At 56.1% G+C, this 22,131-nt stretch overlaps 4 protein-coding genes and 1 pseudogene across 20 annotated transcripts in view; 4 read left to right on the plus strand and 1 right to left on the minus strand.

Annotated features, from left to right (window-relative positions):
* LOC111180879 (F-box only protein 17) overlaps positions 1-2,435 on the plus strand; it is a 27,694-nt gene extending 25,259 nt beyond the window's left edge. For 7 of the 14 annotated variants that reach the window (XM_089902863.1, XM_089902865.1, XM_089902864.1 and 4 more), the window contains 2 exons: positions 1,281-1,370; positions 1,462-2,435. In XM_089902863.1, the coding sequence (XP_089758989.1) occupies positions 1,281-1,370; positions 1,462-1,605 (234 nt within the window). In that variant the 3' untranslated portion in view covers positions 1,606-2,435. Of the gene's footprint in view, positions 1-1,280; positions 1,371-1,461 lie in introns of those variants that run through there. The other 7 variants (XM_089902872.1, XM_089902869.1, XM_089902875.1 and 4 more) reach the window with 3 other exon arrangements.
* Positions 2,238-6,848, minus strand: MRPS12 (mitochondrial ribosomal protein S12). 2 transcript variants are annotated; one of them, XM_022585708.3, is made up of 3 exons: positions 6,348-6,848; positions 5,985-6,052; positions 2,238-4,011 (listed from the first exon to the last, which is right to left on the minus strand). In XM_022585708.3, exons 2-3 carry the CDS (start codon positions 6,031-6,033, stop codon positions 3,641-3,643), a joined length of 420 nt encoding a protein of 139 aa, XP_022441416.1. In that variant the 5' UTR covers positions 6,034-6,052; positions 6,348-6,848; the 3' UTR covers positions 2,238-3,640. The 2 variants fall into 2 exon arrangements, with proteins under 2 accessions (XP_022441416.1, XP_022441415.1); XM_022585707.3 differs by having other exon boundaries at positions 6,344-6,846.
* On the plus strand, positions 6,611-19,814 carry SARS2 (seryl-tRNA synthetase 2, mitochondrial). Of its 2 annotated transcripts, none has more exons than XM_022585704.3 (16): positions 6,611-6,888; positions 10,902-10,997; positions 12,522-12,551; positions 13,143-13,283; positions 13,366-13,420; positions 13,741-13,804; positions 14,043-14,148; positions 14,834-14,881; positions 15,129-15,237; positions 15,555-15,600; positions 15,685-15,772; positions 15,870-15,979; positions 16,647-16,740; positions 16,836-16,928; positions 17,041-17,106; positions 17,194-19,814. In XM_022585704.3, the coding sequence occupies exons 1-16, from the start codon at positions 6,649-6,651 to the stop codon at positions 17,335-17,337; spliced, it is 1,530 nt and encodes a 509-aa protein (XP_022441412.2). In that variant the 5' UTR covers positions 6,611-6,648; the 3' UTR covers positions 17,338-19,814. The 2 variants fall into 2 exon arrangements, with proteins under 2 accessions (XP_022441412.2, XP_022441411.2); XM_022585703.3 differs by having other exon boundaries at positions 6,612-6,915.
* On the plus strand, positions 6,925-10,993 carry LOC111180881 (large ribosomal subunit protein eL39 pseudogene; annotated as a pseudogene). The gene is made up of 2 exons (XR_016390936.1): positions 6,925-10,642; positions 10,902-10,993. The product of XR_016390936.1 is annotated as a large ribosomal subunit protein eL39 pseudogene (transcript).
* Positions 18,350-22,060, plus strand: CCER2 (coiled-coil glutamate rich protein 2). The gene is made up of 6 exons (XM_089903498.1): positions 18,350-18,368; positions 18,978-19,052; positions 20,144-20,184; positions 20,346-20,433; positions 20,762-21,224; positions 21,901-22,060. Exons 1-6 carry the CDS (start codon positions 18,350-18,352, stop codon positions 21,941-21,943), a joined length of 729 nt encoding a protein of 242 aa, XP_089759624.1. The 3' UTR covers positions 21,944-22,060.
* The last annotated feature ends 71 nt before the right edge of the window (positions 22,061-22,131 follow it).

The following is a 22,131-nucleotide window of genomic DNA, read 5'->3' on the forward strand; positions in this document are numbered from 1 at the left end:
ATGCTCCACAGCAAGAGAAGCCACCGCAATGAGAAGCCCGAGTACTGCAACAAAGAGTAGCCCTCGCTCGCCGCAACTAGAGAAAGCCCGCGTGCAGCAATGAAGACCCAACACAGCCAAAAATAATAAATAAAATAAGTTTATTTTTATTTTATTATTACTATTTTTGCGGTACGCAGGCCTCTCACTGCTGTGGCCTCTCCCGCTGCGGAGCACAGGCTCCGGACGCGCAGGCTCAGCGGCCATGGCTCACGGGCCCAGCCGCTCCGCGGCATGTGGGATCCTCCCGGAACGGGGCACGAACCCGCATCCCCTGCATCGGTAGGTGGACTCTCAACCACTGCGCCACCAGGGAGGCCCATAAATTTATTTTTTAAAAAAGGTGAGTCAGACCACGGATCTCACCTGCTTGTAACCCTTCCGTGGCTACATCTCAGAGCAGAAGCCAACAGCCTATCATGCAGCTATAAAAAGGAATGAAGTACAGATTCACACTTCAACATGCGTGAGCCTTGGAAACTGTGCCAAGTGAAAGAGGCCAGACACAAAGGGCCACATATTGTATGACTGCGTTTATATGAAATTTCCAGAATAAGCAAAGCCATAGAGACAGAAAGCAGATAGATTACTGGTTGCCAGAGGATAGGGGGAGGGAGGAATTGGAAGTGACAGCTAAGGGATTCGAGGTTTTCTTCCTGGGGTGATGAAAATGTTCCAGAATTAGATAGTGGTGATGATTGCATAACATTACGAATACACACACACACACAAACAAAAAAACCACTGAATTGTACAGTTTTAAATGGTACATTTTATGTTAGGTGGATTTCAGCTCAATTTAAAAAATTAAAGAAGATTTAAAAAGCCAGAAGCCAGGGACTTCCCTGGCAGTCCAGTGGTTAAGACTCCACGCTTCCACTGCAGGGGGCGTGGGTTCAATCCCTGGTCAGGGGAACCAAGATCCCACATGCCGAGTGGCGTGGCCAAAAAAAAAAAAAAAAAAAAAAGCCAGAAGCCAAAGTCCTTCTGTGGCCAATCTCAAAGGCCCCACACGATCTGCCAGCTACCTCCCTGACCCCATCTCTTACTTCTCCCCTCACTCTGCTCCAGGCACACTGCCACCTCAGGGCCTTTGCACTGACTGTTCCTCTGTCTGGAACACTCCAGATCCCCACTTGGCTCCCCCGCCCCATCAAGTCTCTGTCATCTCAGTGGGGCCCTTGCTTTACAATCCCACCTCCTGCAGTATTTCCTCCGCCCTTTCCCCCATCTGTCTTCAGCGTCACAGTCTAGACTCTCAGCTTCGCCAGGATACGATCTTTTGGCTGCTTTCTTCACGGCTATATCCCCAGCGCCTGGAGCAGGGCCAGGTACCTACTTGGTGTTGGGGAATATCTGTTGAGGTTGCGGAGGAAGAGAAGTCCATGGAGCCTCACTCCCTCACTCTCCTTCCCTGCACAGGTCTCCCACGTCTTTACCAACTTTGGCAAGGGCATCCGCTATGTGTCTTTTGAGCAGTATGGAAGAGACACGCGTTCCTGGGTGGGGCACTATGGTGCCCTCGTGACCCACTCCAGCGTGAGGGTCAGGATCCGCCTGTCCTAGCTAACCAGCCTGATCCAGCCTTCTGGGACAGACCACCATCTGCCAGACACCATCGTCAATCAAGGTCGGCTCTGCAGCCACGAGCCGGAGGATGCCCGAGGACAGTGGGGGTCCCGTGTAGCCTGTTCCCGGAATGTTTCCAGTGAACCCCACTTGCTGCTGCTTCAGCGTGGTGGCCCCCATGCTATTTGAGAAACCAGGGATCCAACCAGGCTGGGCACTTGCTTCCCCAGCTTCCCAGGGAGAGTGTCAAAGAGTAACTCAGAGACCTGTACGTTACTTGCAAATTTTTTTCTCACATGTGTGGATATCAGTTGACAGACTGAGTCAAAAAACAAAGGCCAAACCAGGATTTCAAATAGAGGAAAGCTGCTGACAATCTTGGACAAGGACTCTTATCAGCACGTTTTGGGGGCAAGGTGATTGCTGGGAGGGAGCAGAGGTCCTTGAGGGGACCAACAGCGGCCTCAAAGTGAACTCTTCCTGTTGTTTTGGGGAGTCTCTGGGATTTGGCAGTGGGGCCCGTGCAACCTCCTCCAGCACCACGCCCATCAGCACCTCCCCTCTGGGCCAGACTGGTGCCATTTCTTTCAGAATTTCTGAGGCCAGTTCTGCGCTGACCCCCAAACTGTATCCTCCACCCCCACCTCCTGCCCCTGCCTCAGGGGCAGCTCGCCTCCTGTCAGGCGACAGCCTCCTTTTCTCCACACTTGAGCCCGCTTGGAGATGGACCCCAGGAGCAAGGCATGCTGTGAAGGAAAGCTCTCCTTTCCCCAACTGAGCGCAGCCAACAAGCTCGCTCAATAAAATCGGTGCTAAGCATGAGGTGATGGGGGATTTTTGTCTGTAACTGATGCACTTGTTTGCCGCTAGCTCCGATCCTAAAAGGCCTTGTGGGATGTTTCCAATCGTGAGAACTTCAGGTGTGCTAAGTGCCGTGCAAGAAACAGAGGTGGGCTTTGAGAACCCAGAGACGGGCTACAAGGGCTCACCCAACAGCTCCTGTGCCCGATCTCAGCTGTTCTCCCAGCAGCTCTCACGGAGGCACTGTCATCACTGCCATTTAGTCCAGACAGAAACGGGCTCAGAATTTAAAAGGCCTGCCCAGCATCACCTGGCCAGGAAACAGGGGAAGCCGGACTTATACCAGACATTGGGTTCCAAAGCCTGATGATACAAGCTCAGCTCCCAAATTTTCAAACCTAACATGGCCAAGCACATGATCGCGTGAGGGCAGCATCACGCTCAGTGCCATTTTCCAAGGGAGGAAACTGAAGCCTGAGGGGGAAGCAAATATACCCAGAGTCACAGAACAAGGAAGAGGTGGAGGCAGGATTTGAAGCCAGGTGTGTGTGAGTCTGAGAATAACAGAAGAGCAGCACGCACCATTAATCCTCGCAACACCCCTTCGTGGCCAACATTACAATTACTGCCACTTTTCAGATGAGGAAGCTTGACAGCAGGGCTTTCGTGCCCAGGCCCTCAGCCTGCAGGAAGGGGAACTGGGCCTCAGTGCTGCCCACTAACTCCAAAGTTTAAAACAGAGTGGCCACTGCATGTGTTATACACATAAAGCACCCAGTTTAATCTTCACCAAACCCAACAAAGGCGATACTGCAAGTGGAGCTATTTTTTTCTGCAGGAGGAAACTGAGGCCAGAGGGGATGTCGGTGCCCAAGACCACACAGAGGGCAAATACCATGCAAATACCACAAGGGGGGGGGCGTGTCTCTGTGTTTATTGCAACCCCTTCCCAGTAGATGGCACTACAGTGTCTCGTCCCAGCAGAAGAGGTCCCTGGCGCCAACATGGAAACCAAGGGTGCTGGGAGAGGGGCGCCTTTTTTCTGACTCACACCCAGGACCACTATGGGTTAAGGGTGGTCCTGATGGAAGAGGCGGCCAGGCTTTGAACCACGACCAGCTACTTCTAGAGTTGTACTAGCTTCCCAAGGACACTGCAGGGGCCCCAAGGGGAAGGTTTTGTTCTGCGGTGATCACCCACCCGCCGTGTCCCGGGGGAGGTGGGGAGGGAGTCACTTCTTCTTCTGCACGTGGCCACAGTCGTACTTGCCCCGCACGACGGTGAGCTTGACGCCGGGCAGGTCCTGCGTGCGGCCGCCCTGCACGAGCACGATGTGGTGCTCCTGCAGGTTGTGGCCCTCTCCGGGGATGAAGCAGACGGCCTCCCGACCGGTGCTGAGCCGCACGCGGCAGCATTTGCGGTTGGCCGAGTTGGGCTTCTTGGGCTTGCGGACGAACGTGCGCAGGACCACGCCCTTCAGCTGTGGCCGGCCCTCCGTGGGGCCCACTTTCGTAGGCGGATGCTTTGGAGGCCCCCGGCGGTGCATCTGGTTCAGGGTGGCCATGGGACGCGGGGCCCAAGGCCGCGGGGCCAGGGCTAGGCCTGGAGAGACACAACCGGGAGGGCCGCGGTTATTATCCCAGTGAACAGATGATAGCATCAGCCACTCCGCTCTGGTGTTGTCGGCACCGTTCCAAGCACTTCGCCAGGGTGCATCTGTTTACGGCTGGGGTACTCACGGCTGAGAGTAATATAACATTTATGGAGTAACCACCACGTGTCAGGTCCTATTTTAAGCATTTTCTATGAATTAACTCATTTTATTATGCAAAGAAGACATTAATTTTAATGCTGTTTAAACAACAATAAACGCAAACAGGCTCCCACTGTGTCCTGTACTGTTCTATGCATTGTACCTACGTTAATTCATGCTGCTCCACAGCGACCCCAAGGGGTATCCCTGGGAGGTGTCACTCCTCCTCCTCCCGTCGCACCCTCTCCTGTCCCGGTGAGCAGATCCTATCAACTGAACCTTCACAACTGATCAGAATCCCTTTTCTCCCTCCCCCATGGCATCCACCCTGGTCCTGTCCACCCCCGTCTCCCACTGGACTCTCCTGTCCTCCTTCCTCCTCCTCCCAGGTCTCCCGACTCCTACTGTCTGCTCCCCACTCGAAGCCACAGGGACCCCATGGACACCTGGGTCAGATCACATCCCTCCCCTGCTCAGAGCCCTCTTGTGGCTCCATCTCAGTGAGGGTAAGAGCCAAATTCCCCCCCGGGGGCCCACGAGGCCCCACCACGAGGCCCCACATGGTCTGCGAGCTATCTCTCTGACCTCATCTCCTCACTTGCCCCCTCGTTATCCCTGCTCCAGCCTCAGCCTGTGTCCACAAACACATCAACAGAAAGGAGGGCAGTGTGGCTGCAGTGCAGTGAGAGGAAAGGCAGGTGGGGGAAAAGGGCAGGAATATGGTTCTAAGGTAGATGACAGGATGTGCTCATAGACAGGAAATAGGACATAAAAAGACTCAAACAACTGGATTCTCTTCGACAAACATTCATTGAGCACCTACTGTGTCTTGGCCCCAATCAATAATGGAGACGCAGTGGTGACTGAGACAACCCTGGGCCATGTCCTCTTGGAGCTCCCAGGCCAGAGCTGTGAGGTGCATCCTCTCTCTGTGTCACTAGCACGAATGCCCTCTCACACCCAAACGTCACACTCCCCTCCAGATTCAGGGCAGGTCCTGGCCCTACAGTCCATTTCCATGTGTCCTTATGCCTCAAGTTACAGCACAATCCTCAGAGAGGACGAGACATTCCTAGAAGTCTCTTCCGACGGGTCTGCCCTTGACCAAGACTGTTCACCTCTCAGTGCCTCAGTGTCCTCATCTGTATGGTGCACCACAGTCAGGTCTCCCTCCTGAGCACCGTGTGTGAGAGGCTTCCATGAAATATGCATGTCAAGCCAGCCCAGATTCCCCAAGCAGGGCACAGATCTGTCTTGTCCAGTCCTGTGACCCTTGGTGAATAAAGGTCTGCAGAGTGACTGAGTGGAATATTTCTCATAAGGGCATGGCCCAGGAGAATCATTTGATGTTTGTGGAAGAACTAGGTTCATAAATAAAGTGTCCCTCTCAGTGCCTGGCATGTAGTAGGCTCTTGAAAAACATCAGTTGGGGACTTCCCTGGCGGTCCAGTGGTTGAGACTCCACGCTTCCACTGCAAGGGTGCAAGGGGCGCGGGTTTGATCCCTGATCAGGGAACTAAGATCCCACAAGCCGTGTGGCTCGGCCAAAAAAAAAAAAAAAGGAAAAGAAAACGTCAGTTGAATGAATGACTTCAAAGTCTTGCTTGGATGTCTCACCCATGGGAAGTATTTAATATCATTTGCTGAAAAAAATAATTGACCCGAACTCCTGATACCCACCAGACGCCTAAATGCTACTTCCTACCTCTTGCCCTTACAACCCCAGCTCCGCCGAAACTCGGGGCTATGGCAGAGGGACACAAGTCCCAGGGGAAATAACCCTCACGCAGCCTCGTCTCTGCAGCCCAAGCCCCCCATTTACCATGATTTAGGGACGTGCGGAGGCCACGGAGAAGGCCGGACCAGGACATCCCGCCGCCGGCAGCGTCCCTGTGTTAGGGGATAAGAGACTCATTAAGCAGGAGGAGGGGAAAGTGGCCGTAGTCGGGGGAGGGTCCAAATTCTCCCCATCCCACTCTCGGAGCCTTCCGGTTAAATCTAAGGAATTTCCTCTCACTGTAAAACTACAACCACTAACGCTGCTAACAGAAAATCCCTCCGTAAATTTAGTCTTGCTCTGAATAGGCTGTCCCAACCGCCCCCGCTCACAAACAGAAGGAAACTAGAAACTGAGAGGAGGCCCGGGAAGTTTGGAGGACCCGAGAACTCTGTCGACCTTACCGACCCTAGCCGGGTCCACAGACACGCCGAACCTGGCCTCTAGCACAGTCTGAGGATTATCCCGGCAGGGATTGGCTGGTTCTGCCTCTCCCGTACACTGAAGGGGCGGGGAACAGACGACGATTGGGCAACGACAGTGTCAATCTCGGTCAACTGTTCTCGCTGATCTTTTTTCTTGAGGCATGGGAGAGGGCTCACCCCTTCCAGGCTCTGATTGGCTAGTCCCAAGAATAGCTGCTTTGCAATTAGTCTAAACGCGTAGTGGGCGGGACGAAGAGTGCGTGACTCTTCGTCCCCCTTCCAAGATGGCTGCGTCCATAATGCGGCGCTTGTGGCCTCTGGTGGCTGCTCGGGGCCTGCGGCTCCGGGGAGGCTGCGTTTGCAACCAGAGCCCAAGGAGAAGTTTCGCTACGGAGAGACGAGACCGGAACCTGCTGTACGAGCACGCGCGTGAGGGCTACAGCGCGCTCCCTCAGCTGGACATGGAGCCGCTGTGCGCATACCCGGAAGAGGCCGCGCGCGCCCTGGAGCTCCGCAAGGGGGAGGTGCGGTCGGAGGATCTGCCCGCGATCGTGAGTGCGCTTGCGCCGGCCGGTGGTTGCGAGGCCGGGCCGCTTTGTCTATTGGCTGTTCGTTTTACGGACGAAATGGGCTAGCAAGAAACTCTCCAGCAGGGGGCGATCTTATCGCAGGAATTTTAGTTCCTTCCCAAGTTTAGCCAACGTGTTGTACTTGGCACCTAACTACGTGCCAGTCAGCCAGAGTGCTAAGGCCCTACTGTATAGATACCCATGATGCGCTTGCCCCATAAAGCGTGCTGGGTACCCACTCTGCGTTAGGAACTTACTGTCTGTCAGTGTCCTCTGTGCTTAGACCTCATGCCAGGCTTATCCTAAGGCCACGAAGGAAAATGGGGGACAGGGATGTGAATCAGCGGCGGGGGGTGTGAATCAGCGGTAGGGGCGGGGCTTGCCTCTTGCCTTTGGAGACTGAGAGGTAGAGTTGTGCACCTACCCCACTGGTAGTAGGCAGTTAGATAGTGTTATTTAATGAATGAATGTGCTTTTGAACAGATATGTAGGGAGCACCCCTGTTATTTTCCAGATGTTGAGAATAAGGCAGTGAATATTAATAATAATAATAATAATAAAGCTAGCACTTATATAATACTGCATGCTGGGGAACTAGAACCAGGGTCACCGTACTTCTAGACCCTGCTGGGGTGCTGAGGATGATAGGGACCCCAAATCCTCGCAGCCCTCTCTTGGGCCCCCCTACCATCCTATTTTAAGTGCTTTACACAGATGAGTCTCATTTAAATTTCACAACAACTTTATGAGGTGGGTACCATTATTTCCCCTGTTTTATCAGAGGGGAAGTTAAGGCTCAGAGAAGTTAATTAAAAAAGAAAAACTAGGAACTTCCCTGGTGGCGCAGTGGTTAAGAATCCGCCTGCCAACGCAGGGGACACGGGTACAAGCCCCGGTCCGGGAAGATCCCACATGCCGCGGAACAACGAATCCTGTGCGCCACAACTACTGAGCCTGTGCTCTAGAGCCAGCGAGCCACAACTACTGAGCCCATGTGCCACAACTACTGAAGCCTGCGTGCCTAGAGCCCGAGCACCACAACAAGGGGAGCCACCGCAATGAGAAGCCGGCACACTGCAAGGAAGAGTAGCCCCCGCTCACCACAACTTAGAGGAAGCCTGTGCACAGCAAGGAAGACCCGACGCAGCCAAAAATAAATTAAAAATTAATTAATTTTTCAAAAAAGAAAAACAAAAAATATATGGCAGTTCCTCAAAAAATTAAACATAGAATTACCATGTATTCCAGCAATTCCACTTCTAGATATATACCCAAAAAGAACTGAAAGAAGGGACTCAGATATTTGTATGCCCATGTTTATAGCTGCGTTAGTCACAGTAGCCAAAAGGTGGAAGCAACCCAAGGGTCCACTGATGGATAAATGGATTAGCAAAATGTGGTAAATACATACAATGGAATAACATTCAGCCTTAAAAAGGGAAGGACATTCTGACACATGCTACAACGTGGATGCACTTTAAAGACGTTATGCTAAGTTAAATTTGCCAGTCACAAAAGGGCAAATACTGTGTGATTCCAGTTGTATGAGGCACCTGGAGCAAATTCACAGAGTCAGAATGTAGAATGGTGGTTGTCAGGGGCAGGAGGGGAGAAAGTTTAATGGGTACAGAGTTTCAGTCTGGGAATGTAAAGAAGTTCCAGAGATGGATAGTTATGATGATAGCACGACGATATGAATGTACTTAATGCCACTGAACTGTACACTTTAAAAAAAATTTTTATTGGAGTAGTTGCTTTACAACGTTGTGTTAGTTTCAGGTGTACAGCAAAGTGAATCAGTTATACATATACATATATCCACTCCTTTTTAGATTTTTTTCCATATAGGTCATTGCAGAATATTGAGTGGAGTTCCCTGTGCTATACATTAGGTCCTTATTAGTTATCTATTTTATATAGTGTGTATAGGTCAGTCCCAATCTCCCAATTTATCCCTCCTCCCCGAACTGTACACTTAAAAAATGGTTAAAGGACTTCCCTGGTGGCACAGTGGTTAAGAATCCACCTGCCAGTGCAGGGGACATGGGTTCCAGCCCTGGTCCAGGAAGATCCCACACGCCACGGAGCAACTAAGACTATGCGCCACAACTACTGAGCCCACATGCCAGAACTACTGAAGCCCATGCACCGTGTGGAGGCCGTGCTCCACAACAAGAGGAGCCATCGCAATGAGAAGCCCTTGCACTGCAACGAAGAGTAGCCCCCGCTCACCGCAACTAGAGCAAGCCCACATGCAACAATGAAGACCCAATGCAGCCAAAAATAAAAGAATAAATAAATTTTTTAAAATACTTTTCTAATTATTAAAATGGTAAATTTTGGCGGTTGGATTTGCTCCTCGCCATGTCTTCTCACAAGTCTTTCAGGATCAAGCGATTCCTGGCCAAGAAACAAAAGTAGAATCGTCCCATTCCCCAATGGATTCGAATGAAAACTGGTAATGAAATCAGGTACAACTCTAAGAGAAGAACCAAGCTGGGGCTATAAGGAGCCTCACATATGAAGTGGCGCACGTTGTCAGAACATCACTAGTGTCTGGAACAACTGCCTATGTTTGATGCTCTCTCTTTTCTTGATCTTTCCTCACCACTGCTCACTGTGTAGCTCAGTAATAAACATGTGAACCTTTTGTTGGGAAAAAGAAAAACAAAAGGTAAGTTTTATGTATATTTTACCTCAGTTTACTAAAGTGCTGGTTTAGAGACCCTAAGTTAAATTTATAACCCACAAATGGATCACATTCCAAAGCCTGAAAAACACTTCCTTAGGGCATAAGTATGGAGAGGAATATGGCGTGTGGCTTGTCAGGCAGTAGCAAGGCATGCAGTTTGTTCCTGGGGGCGCTGGGGGTCAGGGGTGCTCTCAGGCAGGAGAGGATTGTATAAGAACTCTGGCTGGACTGGAGAAGGTGAGCCTGAAGGCCAGGAGGCTGGCACAGGGCTTCTGCGGAGAGATGATGGAATCTGGGGTGGGGCAGGAGTGGGGAGATGAGGAAGGACAGAAAGGTCAGGACGTGGTACCTGGCTGTGGGGCTGGGGTGGAGGGTGGGCGTTAGTGGGGCTGTCCCTGAGGAGGAGCAGATGTGGGGGAGATACTTTTCCCAGAGTCACTCTTGCACACGGTGAGCTGGGAGGTGTCCAGGAGACATCCAGGGGGAGCCACCAGGTGGGTAACAAACCATCCTGTGATCTCCCTCTCTCCCCTCTGGCTTCCCCTCCCCCTTCCAGGGAGGTAGGACAGTGTTGCTTTCACCATTTTGTCGAAGGGAAAACTGCAGCCAGAGAGGACAGAGGGCTTTGCTCGGGGATCTGGGCTCACAGAGGGACTCCACAGCAGTAGGTGTGCCCAAAGAGTGAGGGCTGGAGGGGGCTGCGTCTCTCCCGCCCCTCCTGACCCTCCTGACCCCCCTGGGTTGGTGAGTGCAGGTGTAGCTGCCGTGGCCGCGCCATAGGACAGAGGCTGTTTTGCTCTCACATGAGAGTCAAGAGGTAAGTGCGGCTCAGCTCCACGTCCCCCAGCGCCCAGGTCCTTTCGTCTTCTTGCTCTGCATCCCTTAGGGGGTTGTCCTGTTCACCTCTCCTCAGGGTCCGTCGTCCAGTCCAAAGGGAGTGAGAAAGTCCAGTATGGGGGCTTATCTTTAAGGAGGCAACTCAAGAGTGACACCTACCACTTCAACTCATGTCCCTTGGTCAGTCTTGGGCCCACAGACACATGTAGCTGCCCGGGAGGCTGGGAGTGTATCTTAATTCTGGGCAGCTGTGTGCCCGGCTAAACATCAGAGGGTTCAAGTAGTGAAGGGAAGGAGGGGAGAATGGCTACTGGGGGACAGTGAGTGGTCTCTACCTCACCCCACTGCTGGTCCAGGGGGCTGAGGGGACGAGGCTCCAGCCAGAAGGGGCAGGGGACAGTGGCCGCTTCACATCTTTCCCTCCTGTGTCCACCCCCAGATCTCAACATGGCAGGAGCTGAGGCAGCAGCGGGAGCAGATCCGGAGCCTGGAGGAGGAGAAGGGGGCCGTGGCTGAGGCAGTGCAGGCCCTGCTGGTGAGCGCGGGGGTCCTGGGTGGGTGGGGTGGGGTGGCAGGAGGATGCCTCTGGCTGCAGGTAACAGGAAACCCAATTTATGGAACGTGAAGGATGTGGACATTCATTATGTCACACAACAAGCCACCCAGGGCCAGGCATCCCTGGGACTGATGAATTAGCAGCTCTCCCCAGCACCCCTAAGCCAGGTTCCTTCCCTCTCTCTGCACCTGCAACTTCACCATGTTGATTTGACCTCAGTTGCCCCCTCAGGGTCCCAGGGTGGCTGCCGTAGTACAGCGTCTCCTGGCATGTCTCTGCCGGAGGCAGAAAACAGGACTTCTCTGGCTTGAGTGCCTTTTCCAAGAGCAGGGAGACCTTTCCTGAAGCATCCAGCAGAGTCCCCTCATGTCTCATGGGCCCAGACACCCCACAGCCACACCAGTCAATGACAAGAGGCAACCTTGGCTGGGCCCACGTTCCCTGAACTGCAGGCCACCCAGGGGAGGGTGAACTGAGTCAGGGGTCTCTGGCTAGAAGGAGGAAGGAGGGTAAATGGTCTTGGGTTAGACAGCCTACAGCATCTGCCACAGAGGGCTGAAAAGCAGTCATCGTAATAACAGCAGACATGTACATAGCCGTCGCTGCCTGCCACACACTGTCCTAGGTGCTTTCCTCACTCTTAATCGTCACAGCTCTGTGAGTCAGGAACAATACAAACCCGGTTCTACAGCTGAGGGAACCGAGACCTCAAGAGGTTAAAACGTGCCTGTCTCACAGCTAGGAAGCAGGAGAGGTGGGATTGGCACCCAGGCATCTGGGCAGCTTTTCGCCACTCTCCCAACCCTAACTACATCTCCCAGTGACCTGCTTTGTCTTGCCAGGCCCTGGGCTACGTGCATCGCAGGCGAGCAGCCAGTGAAAACAACAAAATTGATCACAGTTCATGTTCAGTGAGCACTAGCTCATCTTCTCAGGAAGCCAGGCAACAGCCCTACTAAGGAGCTCCTGTTATCAGCCCATTTCACAGACCAGGATACCAAGGCTCAGAGAAGGGAAGAGATTTGCCTAAGGGCACACAGCTGGTAGGCACCCAACATTCAGACCCAGATCTGCCTGATTCCCTCTGGTGCTCAGGACCACAGAAGGTTCAGAGTATCACAGACCCTTGGTCTCAGGCCTCCAAATGCATGCTCACAGACTTTACCATTCCGAGCTTCAGTTTTCTCATCTACAAAACGGGGATCACATTGATGCGCGAAACTCATGGAGTGGGTTATGAAGAAATAGGATCATATGAGAGTCCTCTGCACATGGCCAGGCATGAGGCAGCACTCAATAAATGGAGCTGCAGGCATGATTACTATTACGTTACCTTGCCTCCTCCCAGCTTTACTGACAGAGAAACTGAGGCACAGAGTGGAGGAGGGTCCAGCCAGGCACTGGCAGAGCAAGGAATTCAGATCCCCTGGCCCTGACCTTTCACCCCTCCTCCCCATCCCCAACTTCATCAACCTGATCACCCCCTCCTTCTCTTTTCTACAGGTAAACCAGGACCACAATCAAGTGCAGCAGGTACTACAGGGAGTTGATATCCTGTCCCTGGTGAGGGGTGGGCAGCAAAGATCCCATTATCAGCCATGAAGTCTCCATTGTATGTGATAGAAAACATAACTCAAATAGGAGTAAGGAAAATAACATCAAGAGGCTCTATTGATTCATGAAACTAAACAGACTGGCTTCAGGTACAGCTGGATCCAGGTCCTGGCCCATATTTGCTTCTGCTTCCTTCTTATTCCCAGACCAGCTTTCTCCCCTTGGGGCAAGGGGAGGCAGGGTCTGGTGCAGAGAGGACCATTTTCCTGACAGCTCCAGACACAGCCCTGGGGCTGATTCTCATGAGTTCGTCTTGGGTCATGTACCTGTCTTTAAGCCAATCACTATGGTCAAAGCAATGGAATGTTCTAGTAGACCAGGCCAGAGTCACGTCCCTGTGGACATGCCCTGTGGTGGTGAGGGGAGGTTCCTAGAAGGAAATACAAGATGTTGAGTGAAAACAAGCAGCAGCAGACATCCACCACAGAGGTTGTGCTAGCTGGGATCAAGGTCAAACTGGTTGAGGGACCCCACCCGCTCCTGGGTTGACCCTGCCTGCCCCACTCCCAGGACCCCCAGTATCAGAGTCTGCGGGCACGTGGCCGGGAGATCCGGAAGCAACTCATGCTCCTGTACCCCAAGAAGGCCCAACTCGAGGAGCAGTTCTACCTGCGGGCGCTGAGGCTGCCCAACCAGACCCACCCAGACGTGGTGAGCGTCGCGCTGGGCAGCGGGGGAGGCCAGGGGTCCACCTAGTGCCACCTTCCCAGTGACACCCACTGTTTCCCTGCAGCCCGTCGGGGACGAAAGCCAGGCCCGAGTGCTCCATGTGGTTGGAGACAAGCCAGGTGGACCACAGCCCAGGCCAGGGGACCCCAGGCTGGGGGCGGGGGCTCCTGGGGTCTGGGACCATGGCTGGAGCCTGTAGAGCCCCAGGGCTTTCTCATTTCTCACCCTGTCTCGTATGTGTGTGTGTGCGGGTACACGATTGTGTGTGTACATGCACACATGTATTTGTCTTTTTTCCTCCCCCCTCTCTTTTCCTCTCCTTTTCTCTCCCTCCCTCTGTCCTCCTCTCCTTCCGCTCTCTCTCTAATCCTCTTTCTCTCTGTCCCTGTTCCCTGTCTCTCCTCCCCCTCTTACCCCATTGCTTTTCATCCGTATATAGCTTTCTCCTTCCAACCCCGGGGCCACCTGGAAATAGCTGAGAAACTCGACATCATCCGTCAGAAGTGAGCCCCCCTCCCAGCCCCCATCACCCAGCCCTCCCAACCCAACAGCTGGCTGCCGGCTCCGCCTCATTGGGCTCAGCATGGGATGTGGAACTGCCAGGGCCTTGCCCGGCATGAATGTTTGATGCCTGGCCCCCCGCCTGGCAGCTGGGCCTCTGCCCCGGGGTGCTTGAGTCCCCCTCTTCCCCCACCAGCCCTGGCCCACGTGCCCCCGCCTGTCTGCCCATCTGTCTCCCAGGCGTCTGTCCCATGTGTCTGGCCACCGCTCCTATTACCTGCGTGGGGCTGGGGCCCTCCTGCAGCACGGCCTGGTCAACTTCACACTCAACAAGCTCATCCACCGGGTATGGGCCTGGATGGGAGGGTTGCCTGGAGGGGGTGGCATTGAAGCTGAGCTCTGAAGGCTCAGGGTGGAGAGGAGGGGGTGACCTCTGCTCCAGTCACTGTTTTCAGAGCTTTACATGTATTATTGACATATTTAATTCTTAGGACAACTTTACGAGGTGAGTGCTATTATTATCCCCTTTAAAGATGGAGGAGGGAGTAACTAGCCAGGGTCTCCCAGCTAGCGTGTGGAGCCGCGCCTGTGACCACTGCCCCTCACTGCCTGCTTGCAGTGTACAAGGAGTGTTGGGGAAATACAGCATCCGTTGAAACTGGAGGGGTCGGCAAGGGATGAATGCAGGGGATGTTGGCCATGGTGAGGGACTCAGACATTTCCTGAGGGCACCGGGGAGCCACAGAAGGCTTTCAGCAGGGGAGGGACATGGTCAGATCTAAGTGGTATATCCAAGTGAGGAAACCAGGAAGCACCAGCAGAGGGGGCCCCAGTGACAGGGGCCCAGGACCCCGGGTCCAGCTCCAAGCCCACTGCTCAGGCCTGCCTCGATTTCCTCTGAAGTGAAATGGACTTCGGAGTGACACGGGGGAGCCATTGGGCCACCCTGCAGCGTCCTTTCTTCAGGCCTGAGCTTGGGGTCTGGTGGGGGTCCTGGCTGTGCTCCTCACCCCTCCTGTCCCCCCTCACAGGGCTTCACCCCCATGACGGTGCCAGACCTTCTCCGAGGAGCTGTGTTTGTGAGTGAGGACTCTGTTCCCCATGCCCAGCCGTGTGTCAGGCCCCATTCTGAGGGTTCCAGGTGGAGAGACCAGCCTGTCTCCCCTGAGGAACCTGCCCTGGGGCTGGGTTGAGGGGGTCAAGCCATAACAGGGAGCTCAGGGTGATTCCAGATGCTTTTAGGGGAGGAGCAGGAGTTGTGACTGCAGAATGGGGGCCACCCAGGTTACCTGACCCCTGACCTCTGTGGCCTGGCCTCCTCCCCAGGAAGGCTGTGGGATGACACCAAATGCCAAACCATCCCAAATTTACAACATCGACCCCTCCCGCTTTGAAGACCTCAACCTGGCCGGGACAGCAGAGGTGGGACTTGCAGGTGAGTTCCTACCTGGGGGCAAGAGTGGGGTGAGGACACCTCCAGTGTCCTCAGAGCAGGAAGGGATCGAAAGGGGACAGCCAGGAGCCTCCTGGCGGGTGATGGCTGCACGCCCAGGATATCTCAGCGACCCCAGGGCCTACGTGTACAGTTGGGTAGGTTGTTTACTGCACAGTGGTACGGTGAGGATCCAGCCACATGTCCCGACTTGAGGTTGCGTCTGCTAGAGGGACACCTTTTCTAATTCTCACAAAGGTTTCCTATGGCTGGCTGGATGGTGGCCTTGGCTGACCCATTCTGTCCTCCTCTCCTCCCAGGCTACTTCATGGACCACTCTGTGGCCTTCAGGGATCTGCCAATCAGGTGATGCCCAGTTCCTTTAGCCCTTGTCCCCACCAGTGACATTCCCTCTCCTCTCCCTGACCCCACCTACCCTGCTCCCCCCAGGATGGTTTGTTCCAGTACCTGCTACCGGGCGGAAACAGACACGGGGAAGGAGCCGTGGGGGCTGTATCGAGTGCACCACTTCACCAAGGTTGGCATAGCTAGGACTGGCAACAGCCCAGCGCCCCAGCCCGTCAAGCCCAACAGCCTAGCGCCTCCTGACTCCTGTGCCCCCCGCCCTGCCCCAGGTGGAGATGTTCGGGGTGACAGGCCCTGGGCTGGAGCAGAGCTCGCAGCTGCTGGAGGAGTTCCTGTCCCTTCAGATGGAGATCTTGACAGAGCTGGGCTTGCACTTCCGGTGCGGGGAGGGGCCGGGGGCTGAGGTGGGTGGCAGAGGATGGGGGTGAGGGAGGAGGGAGGGAAGGGCTGGCTAGGTGCTCCCCCATCTTGAAAATCCTCACCACCTCTTCTTCCTCTGCCCCCTTTTGCCTGTGTTACGATTATATATAGGATGTCCGTCTACCTATCAGTCTATAAAATCCCGTATAGGATCGTAATGGCCGCATAAGCTGCGCAGGGCACTCCAGTGTCAAGACCAGGCCCCTTCCCTCCTGTTGCTCCCCATCCCTAGGGTGCTGCCTCGTCTGCGTGGTCCAAGATGGCTCTTCACCCTCCAGGGGGGGAGGGCACACCCCTTCCCTTTAAGGGGGTGACTGGACGTCACAAGCCCCACCTCCTCGCACCCTGTCAGTCACATGGAGCTTTCAAGAGAAGCTGGGAAGTGTGGACTTTTATCTGGGTGACCCATTACAAAAACCTGAGGGTGCTCCTGTTACAGAAGGAAGCACGGCGATGGTGAACAGCCCACTCGGCCACCTCTTCCCCTTTGCCACTGTCCTCTACTTTATCCCTTGCATTTCCCTCTTTTGGCTGCCTCCTCTTCCATCACCTCCCCTTGCCCCTGCCCCGCTCCTCCACCACCTCTCACCTGCTGGCCCTTGCCATGTCTTTCTCCTGGGCTGCAGGGTCCTGGATATGCCCACCCAGGAGCTGGGCCTGCCCGCCTACCGCAAGTTTGACATCGAGGCCTGGATGCCGGGCCGAGGCTGCTTTGGCGAGGTGAGCCCCCTGCCCGGCGGGGCGACAGGGTGGGAAAGAGGACCCCACCGCCGCCGACGGCCCATTGTCTCAGCCCACCCCACCCCTATGCCCAGGTCACCAGTGCTTCCAACTGCACGGACTTCCAGAGCCGCCGCCTCCATGTCATGGTCCAGACGGAGGCCGGGGAGCTGCAGTTCGCCCACACGGTGAGCCACACACCCTCGCCCACCCTCCCCAGTGCCCCGGCGCCCCGGGCCCACCACCTCAGCCCCTCCCTGGGCCGGCCGGCAGCTGGGTCTGAGCGTGCCCCTCTCGCAGGTGAACGCCACAGCCTGTGCTGTCCCCCGCCTCCTCATTGCGCTCCTGGAGAGCAATCAGCAAAAGGTGAGGGGGCAGCGGGAGGATCTCACGCAGGGAGGCGGAGGCTGCAGGGCTGGCAGGGCAGCGGCCTGAGGCCTCCTCTCTCCCCAGGACGGCTCGGTGCTCGTGCCCCCTGTCCTCCAGCCCTACCTCAGCACCGATCGGATCACGACCCCCACCCACGTGCCTCTCCAGTACATCGGCCCCAACCAGCCCCAGAAGCCCAGGCTCCCGGGCCAGCCTGCCTCCAGCTGAGGACTCATCCTCGTTGGCCAGTAGGGTTGTCGCTGTTTCCTGGAGCTTAGGGGGTCGCTGGGCCCCTGGGACCTGTTGTCCTGAGCCATCCCAACATTTGCCTTCCTCATGTCAGCTCCCTGCCTGGGCCCGTGGACTCCAGGGTCCACCACTCCTGTGCCCCTACTTCCTCAGGATCAGTCAGTGATCCTGTTGTCGTTGGAGCTCCCAGCCTGTGCTGGGAAGCAGTGGTTCCTCCAAGGGGACTTGGAGGTTCTAGGGATGGGGGAAGGCCTCCATCCCTCCTTTCTTCTTCCCACCCTCAGTGCTTAAGAGAAATCCCCCAATAAATGGTGGAACAAAGGCCTTTGTGGGTCTGTGAGTTAGGGGGTGGCCTGGCCAACCTGCTAGGGATGCTGGGCTATTGCTCAGAGGTGCTGAATCCTCAGGGGGTCTGTGGCTGCAGGAACCAAGCCAGAAGTGTCCAGCATCCCCAGAGCACGTGGAGGGTAGCTTGGGGGCCACTGAGGGAATTGAGAGGATGCCGAGGCCTCTCCGCTGACTCTGGGACAAGTGGCACCTCACATCCAACCTCCCCCCTCATTCCCCAGCTCCGGGTGGGGTCCAGGAAGCAGCCCAAACTCGGTGAAGCCAGAACTCACTCGTCCCCTAAGTGCCCCTGTCTCAGTACCTGGAACTGCTCTCCCAGCTCCTCAGGCTGCAGCCCTGAGAGTCATCCTCGACTATTCTCTCCTCTCCGCATCCACATCCCGTCCTTCAGCAAACCCTGGCAGCTCCTCCTTCAAAATATTTCCAGATCCCGCCTTTGCCCTCTCGTCCCTGGCCCCTCCCTGGGCCTGTCCACTGATATCTCCCATTTGGAGAGTCGCAGCAGTCTGTCGGCCGTCTTCCTGCTCCCTGTCCCCCGCACAAAGCCAGAGGGACCCTGTGGACACCTGCGTTGGGTCACATCCCTCCCTGCTCAGGGCCCTCCTGTGGCTCCATCTCACTTGGGAAAAGAAAAGCTGTCACCATGGTGCACGGGGCCCCACGTGACCTGCTCCCCGCCTTCCTCTTCAACCAGCCTCTTCCCTGCCATGCTCTGGCCACCCCCCAACCTGCCTTGCTGTCCGCATTCTCAGACTTACTCCCAGCTCAGGCCTCTGCGCTTGCTGGACCACTCCCCGGCTCCTCTCCCCCAGATCTTGTGTGATTGCTTGCATTCTGTCACTCAGGCCTCTGCGCTTGCTAGACCACTCCCCGGCTCCTCTCCCCTAGATCTTGTGTGATTGCTTGCATTCTGTCACTCAGGCCTCTGCGCTTGCTAGACCACTCCCCGGCTCCTCTCCCCTAGATCTTGTGTGATTGCTTGCATTCTGTCACTCAGGCCTCTGCGCTTGCTAGACCACTCCCCGGCTCCTCTCCCCTAGATCTTGTGTGATTGCTTGCATTCTGTCACTCAGGCCTCTGCGCTTGCTAGACCACTCCCCGGCTCCTCTCCCCTAGATCTTGTGTGATTGCTTGCATTTTGTCACTCAGGCCTCTGCGCTTGCTAGACCACTCCCCGGCTACTCTTCCCCAGATCTTGTGTGATTGCTTGCATTTTGTCACTCAGGCCTTAGCCCAGATGTCACCTCCTCCGAGAGGACTTCCCTGACCAGCCTGGCCAAAGTACAAACCCCAGCACTCGGCATCCACGCCGCCGTGCTGCAATGCACCGCAGCCTCCTTCCTTGGGTACTGTCTTGCCCCATTCTGAGATGTCTGCTCCAAGAGGCCAGGGAAGTTTGCCAGCAGCCCCATTCATTGTTGTAGCACCAGGGTCTAGAAGAGGACTGGGCATGTAATGGGCGCTCAATAAAAATGACTGGGGTGAAGGAGCTCGGGCCTGTGTAGTTCGCAGTGCCAAGCACTGCCCAAGCTAACATGTGCATTAACTTATTTAATCTTCCCCATCAAGCTGTGGAGTAGGTTGTCACCAGCCCTATTTCACAAGTGAGGAGCAGGTCTTAGATTAAGCAGTTGTCCCAGGGCTGCACAGCTGGTAGTGGAGGAGCTGGGACTCAGGTGGGGGCCAGATACAGCTCTGAGGAAGTAGATTTATCAGACCCACTTTCCAGAGGAGAAAATGGGCCAAGGAAAGGAAGGAGTTGCCTGAGGTTGGTCTGTAAGTGGCTGCCTCTGGATTCAAACCCAGGTCCCGCCTCCCAGTGGGGCCTTAAGCTCATCAGACCCTGTTTACCTGGGCAGAGAATTCCAACCCGCCCCGCGCTGGAGCTCAGGGGCCGGAAGCTGGAGGGGAGGGTGCAGGGAGTGGGCCCCCATGAATAATAGAGGGTCTCAGACGGGTCTCCGCCCCGCAGCTGTTGCCCTCCATCTGGCGGGGAGCGGGTGGTGGTGACGTCACTTCCTCCCGTGGGGGCCACTGGGGGCGCGGGTTATAAGGAGCTGCCTCCCCGGCCGCACGGTGCGAGGACCCTGGTCCGGACGCCCCACCATGCAGCGCCGCGAGCCCACCGTGCCGCTCTTGCTGCTGCTGCTGCCTCCTTTGCTGGCGCTGCTGCTCGGGGCGGGTGAGCGCCTGAGACCAGGGCGACCCCCCCGGCCAGCCTGGGGAGCGGGGGACTCGGGTGACCGGGGGCGGGGACGGCGCACCCAGCGGGGCCAGACTAGAGCTTTCATGGGCTGAGCTTCCAGGTGGAGACGGCGCACCTGGCAGGGGGGCTGGGGGAGGGGACTTGTGGGTACCGGGACGACCTCGGAGCTGGAATCAGCACCCGGGACAGCGCCCGGAGTAGAAGCCCAGCACCCCCGTCCTTCTTCCACAGCCACCGCGGCTCCCCTGGCACCGCGACCCTCCAAGGAGGAGGTGAGGACTGCGGCCCTCTTGCCCTGCCTCATCTCCCTGGGGCCCTGGTCCCCCCTTCCCAGCCCCCTCCACGATCTTTTGTCTCCCCTCCAACCCTCCCACTGCTCTCATGCCCCCCATCTGCCCTACCCTCAACCTCCCCTCTGACCCTTCACCCCCAGCTGACCCGCTGTCTGGCAGAGGTGGTCACAGAAGTGCTGATGCTGGGCCAGGCCAAGCGAGGCCCCTGCATGGCTCTCCTCCACAAAGGTAAGGAGGGCCCAGGCCGCAGTTCCTCTTAGGAGCTCCCACCCCACCAGGGCTGCCTGGAGGAAGGGGTGTCCTCTTCTCATCCTAGAGCCATTGTCTGGGCTGGCCTGGCATTGTCAAGTGTGTCCAGACTGAAGGAGCCTGGCCCCTAGCCCCACCCTCGGGGCTCCCTGCAAGGGTACAGGATGAGGGCAGAGAGTGTCTCCCAGCACCTGACTCTCCCCTCCCAGGTCTGGACAGTGCCCCTGTGGGACCTCGGGCAGCCCCAGAACTCCTCTAGGGCTGTTTTCTGTTTGGCTGCACAGAGAACATCCTCTCTTTCCTCTAGAAATGTGTGAGACAGAGTCCTGCGGCTGTGGGTCCACTGACGAGAAAGGCCTCCTGGTTGGGGATTTTAAAAAGCCAGAGGCTGGGAAGACAAGATCCAGCCAGGAGGTGAGGGACAAGGAAGAGGAGGCAGCAGAAAGGACCCACAAGGCCGAAGTGCGGGAACCGGCCATCCACGAGCAGCTCCACGGCCGGCTCCGCCAGAAGCACAGAGAGGAGGAGGAGGAAAAGGAGAGGGGGCCCATGGAGGCCACTGAGGGCCCGTGGAAGCGGGTGGCAGAGCAGACCAGCGATGAGGAGACAGCCCAGTTCGAGGCAGAGGAGAAGGGGGTGCAGGTGCTGGGCAGGGGCCACAGCCTGTGGCCGGGTGCCGAGGCGGGTGGAGAGAGACGCGAGGACCGCCACCACCTCCACCAGGCAGAAGCTGAGCCCAAGCAGGAGAAGAGAGAGGCTGCGGACAGGAGGTGAGTGGAGGAGGCAAGGAGGGAGTGGGGTGGAGATGTCAGTGGACTTCCTACCGAACAGCCACCAATGTTGGGCCATAAACAGCAAGATCCACCACAAATGGGCCGTAGTGACCAGGACTGACATGAGGACTAGGTAGCAACATCTAAGCAGGGCCTTTACTTGATCAAGAGGGCTTCCGTACTTCCATTACAGTAACCAAGAAGGCCACCATTACCACACAGAAGTGCCCGAGTTAGCCACCATTGCTAGTCTGTGACCAGCAAGTTGACCACCATGAAAAGTAGCTGCCACGGCTGGTTCACTGGGCTATAGATGGACACCACTGCTGGGTCATGGGAAGTAAAGATGTCACCATGATCGGTGGCAGTTACCGAAAGGGCCATCACCTCACAAATGGGTCACGGCATCCCAGTCACTAGCGCCTTTGCTAGTCCTCTGTCTGCCGCTGTTGGCTATGGCACACACCGGAGGCCTCACTGCTGGCCACGTTAGCTGACGTGACTCTTCCAGGGTTGCAGCAACCAGCAGGGCGACCATCGTGGCCCACGATGACCAGGATGACCACTGCTGGTTGCCACTAAGTGAACTGACCTGGCCCACATTCATGGGCAACCACTGAGGTGGCCTGCCTTTGAAGGTGGGTGCTGAGCGCCCCATTTCTGATCCCCCCAGGAGCGTGACGTGGAACGGCTGGAGCACACGAGAGATGAGCTGAAGGAGGTGACGGAGATGCTGGGAGAGGAGCTCAGGAGGGCGGGCGGACCCCTGACCTCGTGTCCTCCTTCCTCACACACCCTACGGCTTAGGACTGTTGACCCCCAAACCCTTCCAGTCCGTCACCCCACTCTGCTCCCCAACCTGCAGGAGTGGAGAGAAGGGTGCACCTTGAAACCAGGCCTGAGG

Source organism: Delphinapterus leucas, chromosome 20, assembly GCF_059928025.1.
Source record: "Delphinapterus leucas isolate spDelLeu-1000000601 "Yukka" chromosome 20, BTC_Dleu_Yukka2, whole genome shotgun sequence".
Lineage (NCBI taxonomy): Eukaryota > Metazoa > Chordata > Mammalia > Artiodactyla > Monodontidae > Delphinapterus > Delphinapterus leucas.

What these genes read in the sequence shown, in the direction of transcription:
- MRPS12 (XM_022585708.3), bottom strand. Translation starts at nt 6,033, where the DNA reads ATGTCCTGGTCCGGCCTTCTCCGTGGCCTCCGCACGTCCCTAAATCAT. An exon ending in CCGCACGTCCCTAAATCATG is followed by an intron (nt 4,012 to 5,984) that starts GTAAATGGGGGG and finishes GTGTCTCTCCAG; the next exon opens with GCCTAGCCCTGGCCCCGCGG.
- SARS2 (XM_022585703.3), top strand. Translation starts at nt 6,649, where the DNA reads ATGGCTGCGTCCATAATGCGGCGCTTGTGGCCTCTGGTGGCTGCTCGG. An exon ending in TTCTCCGAGGAGCTGTGTTT is followed by an intron (nt 14,882 to 15,128) that starts GTGAGTGAGGAC and finishes CCTCCTCCCCAG; the next exon opens with GAAGGCTGTGGGATGACACC. An exon ending in GAGCTGGGCTTGCACTTCCG is followed by an intron (nt 15,980 to 16,646) that starts GTGCGGGGAGGG and finishes CCTGGGCTGCAG; the next exon opens with GGTCCTGGATATGCCCACCC.
- CCER2 (XM_089903498.1), top strand. An exon ending in ACCGCAGCCTCCTTCCTTGG is followed by an intron (nt 19,053 to 20,143) that starts GTACTGTCTTGC and finishes CTTCTTCCACAG; the next exon opens with CCACCGCGGCTCCCCTGGCA. An exon ending in CGCGACCCTCCAAGGAGGAG is followed by an intron (nt 20,185 to 20,345) that starts GTGAGGACTGCG and finishes CTTCACCCCCAG; the next exon opens with CTGACCCGCTGTCTGGCAGA.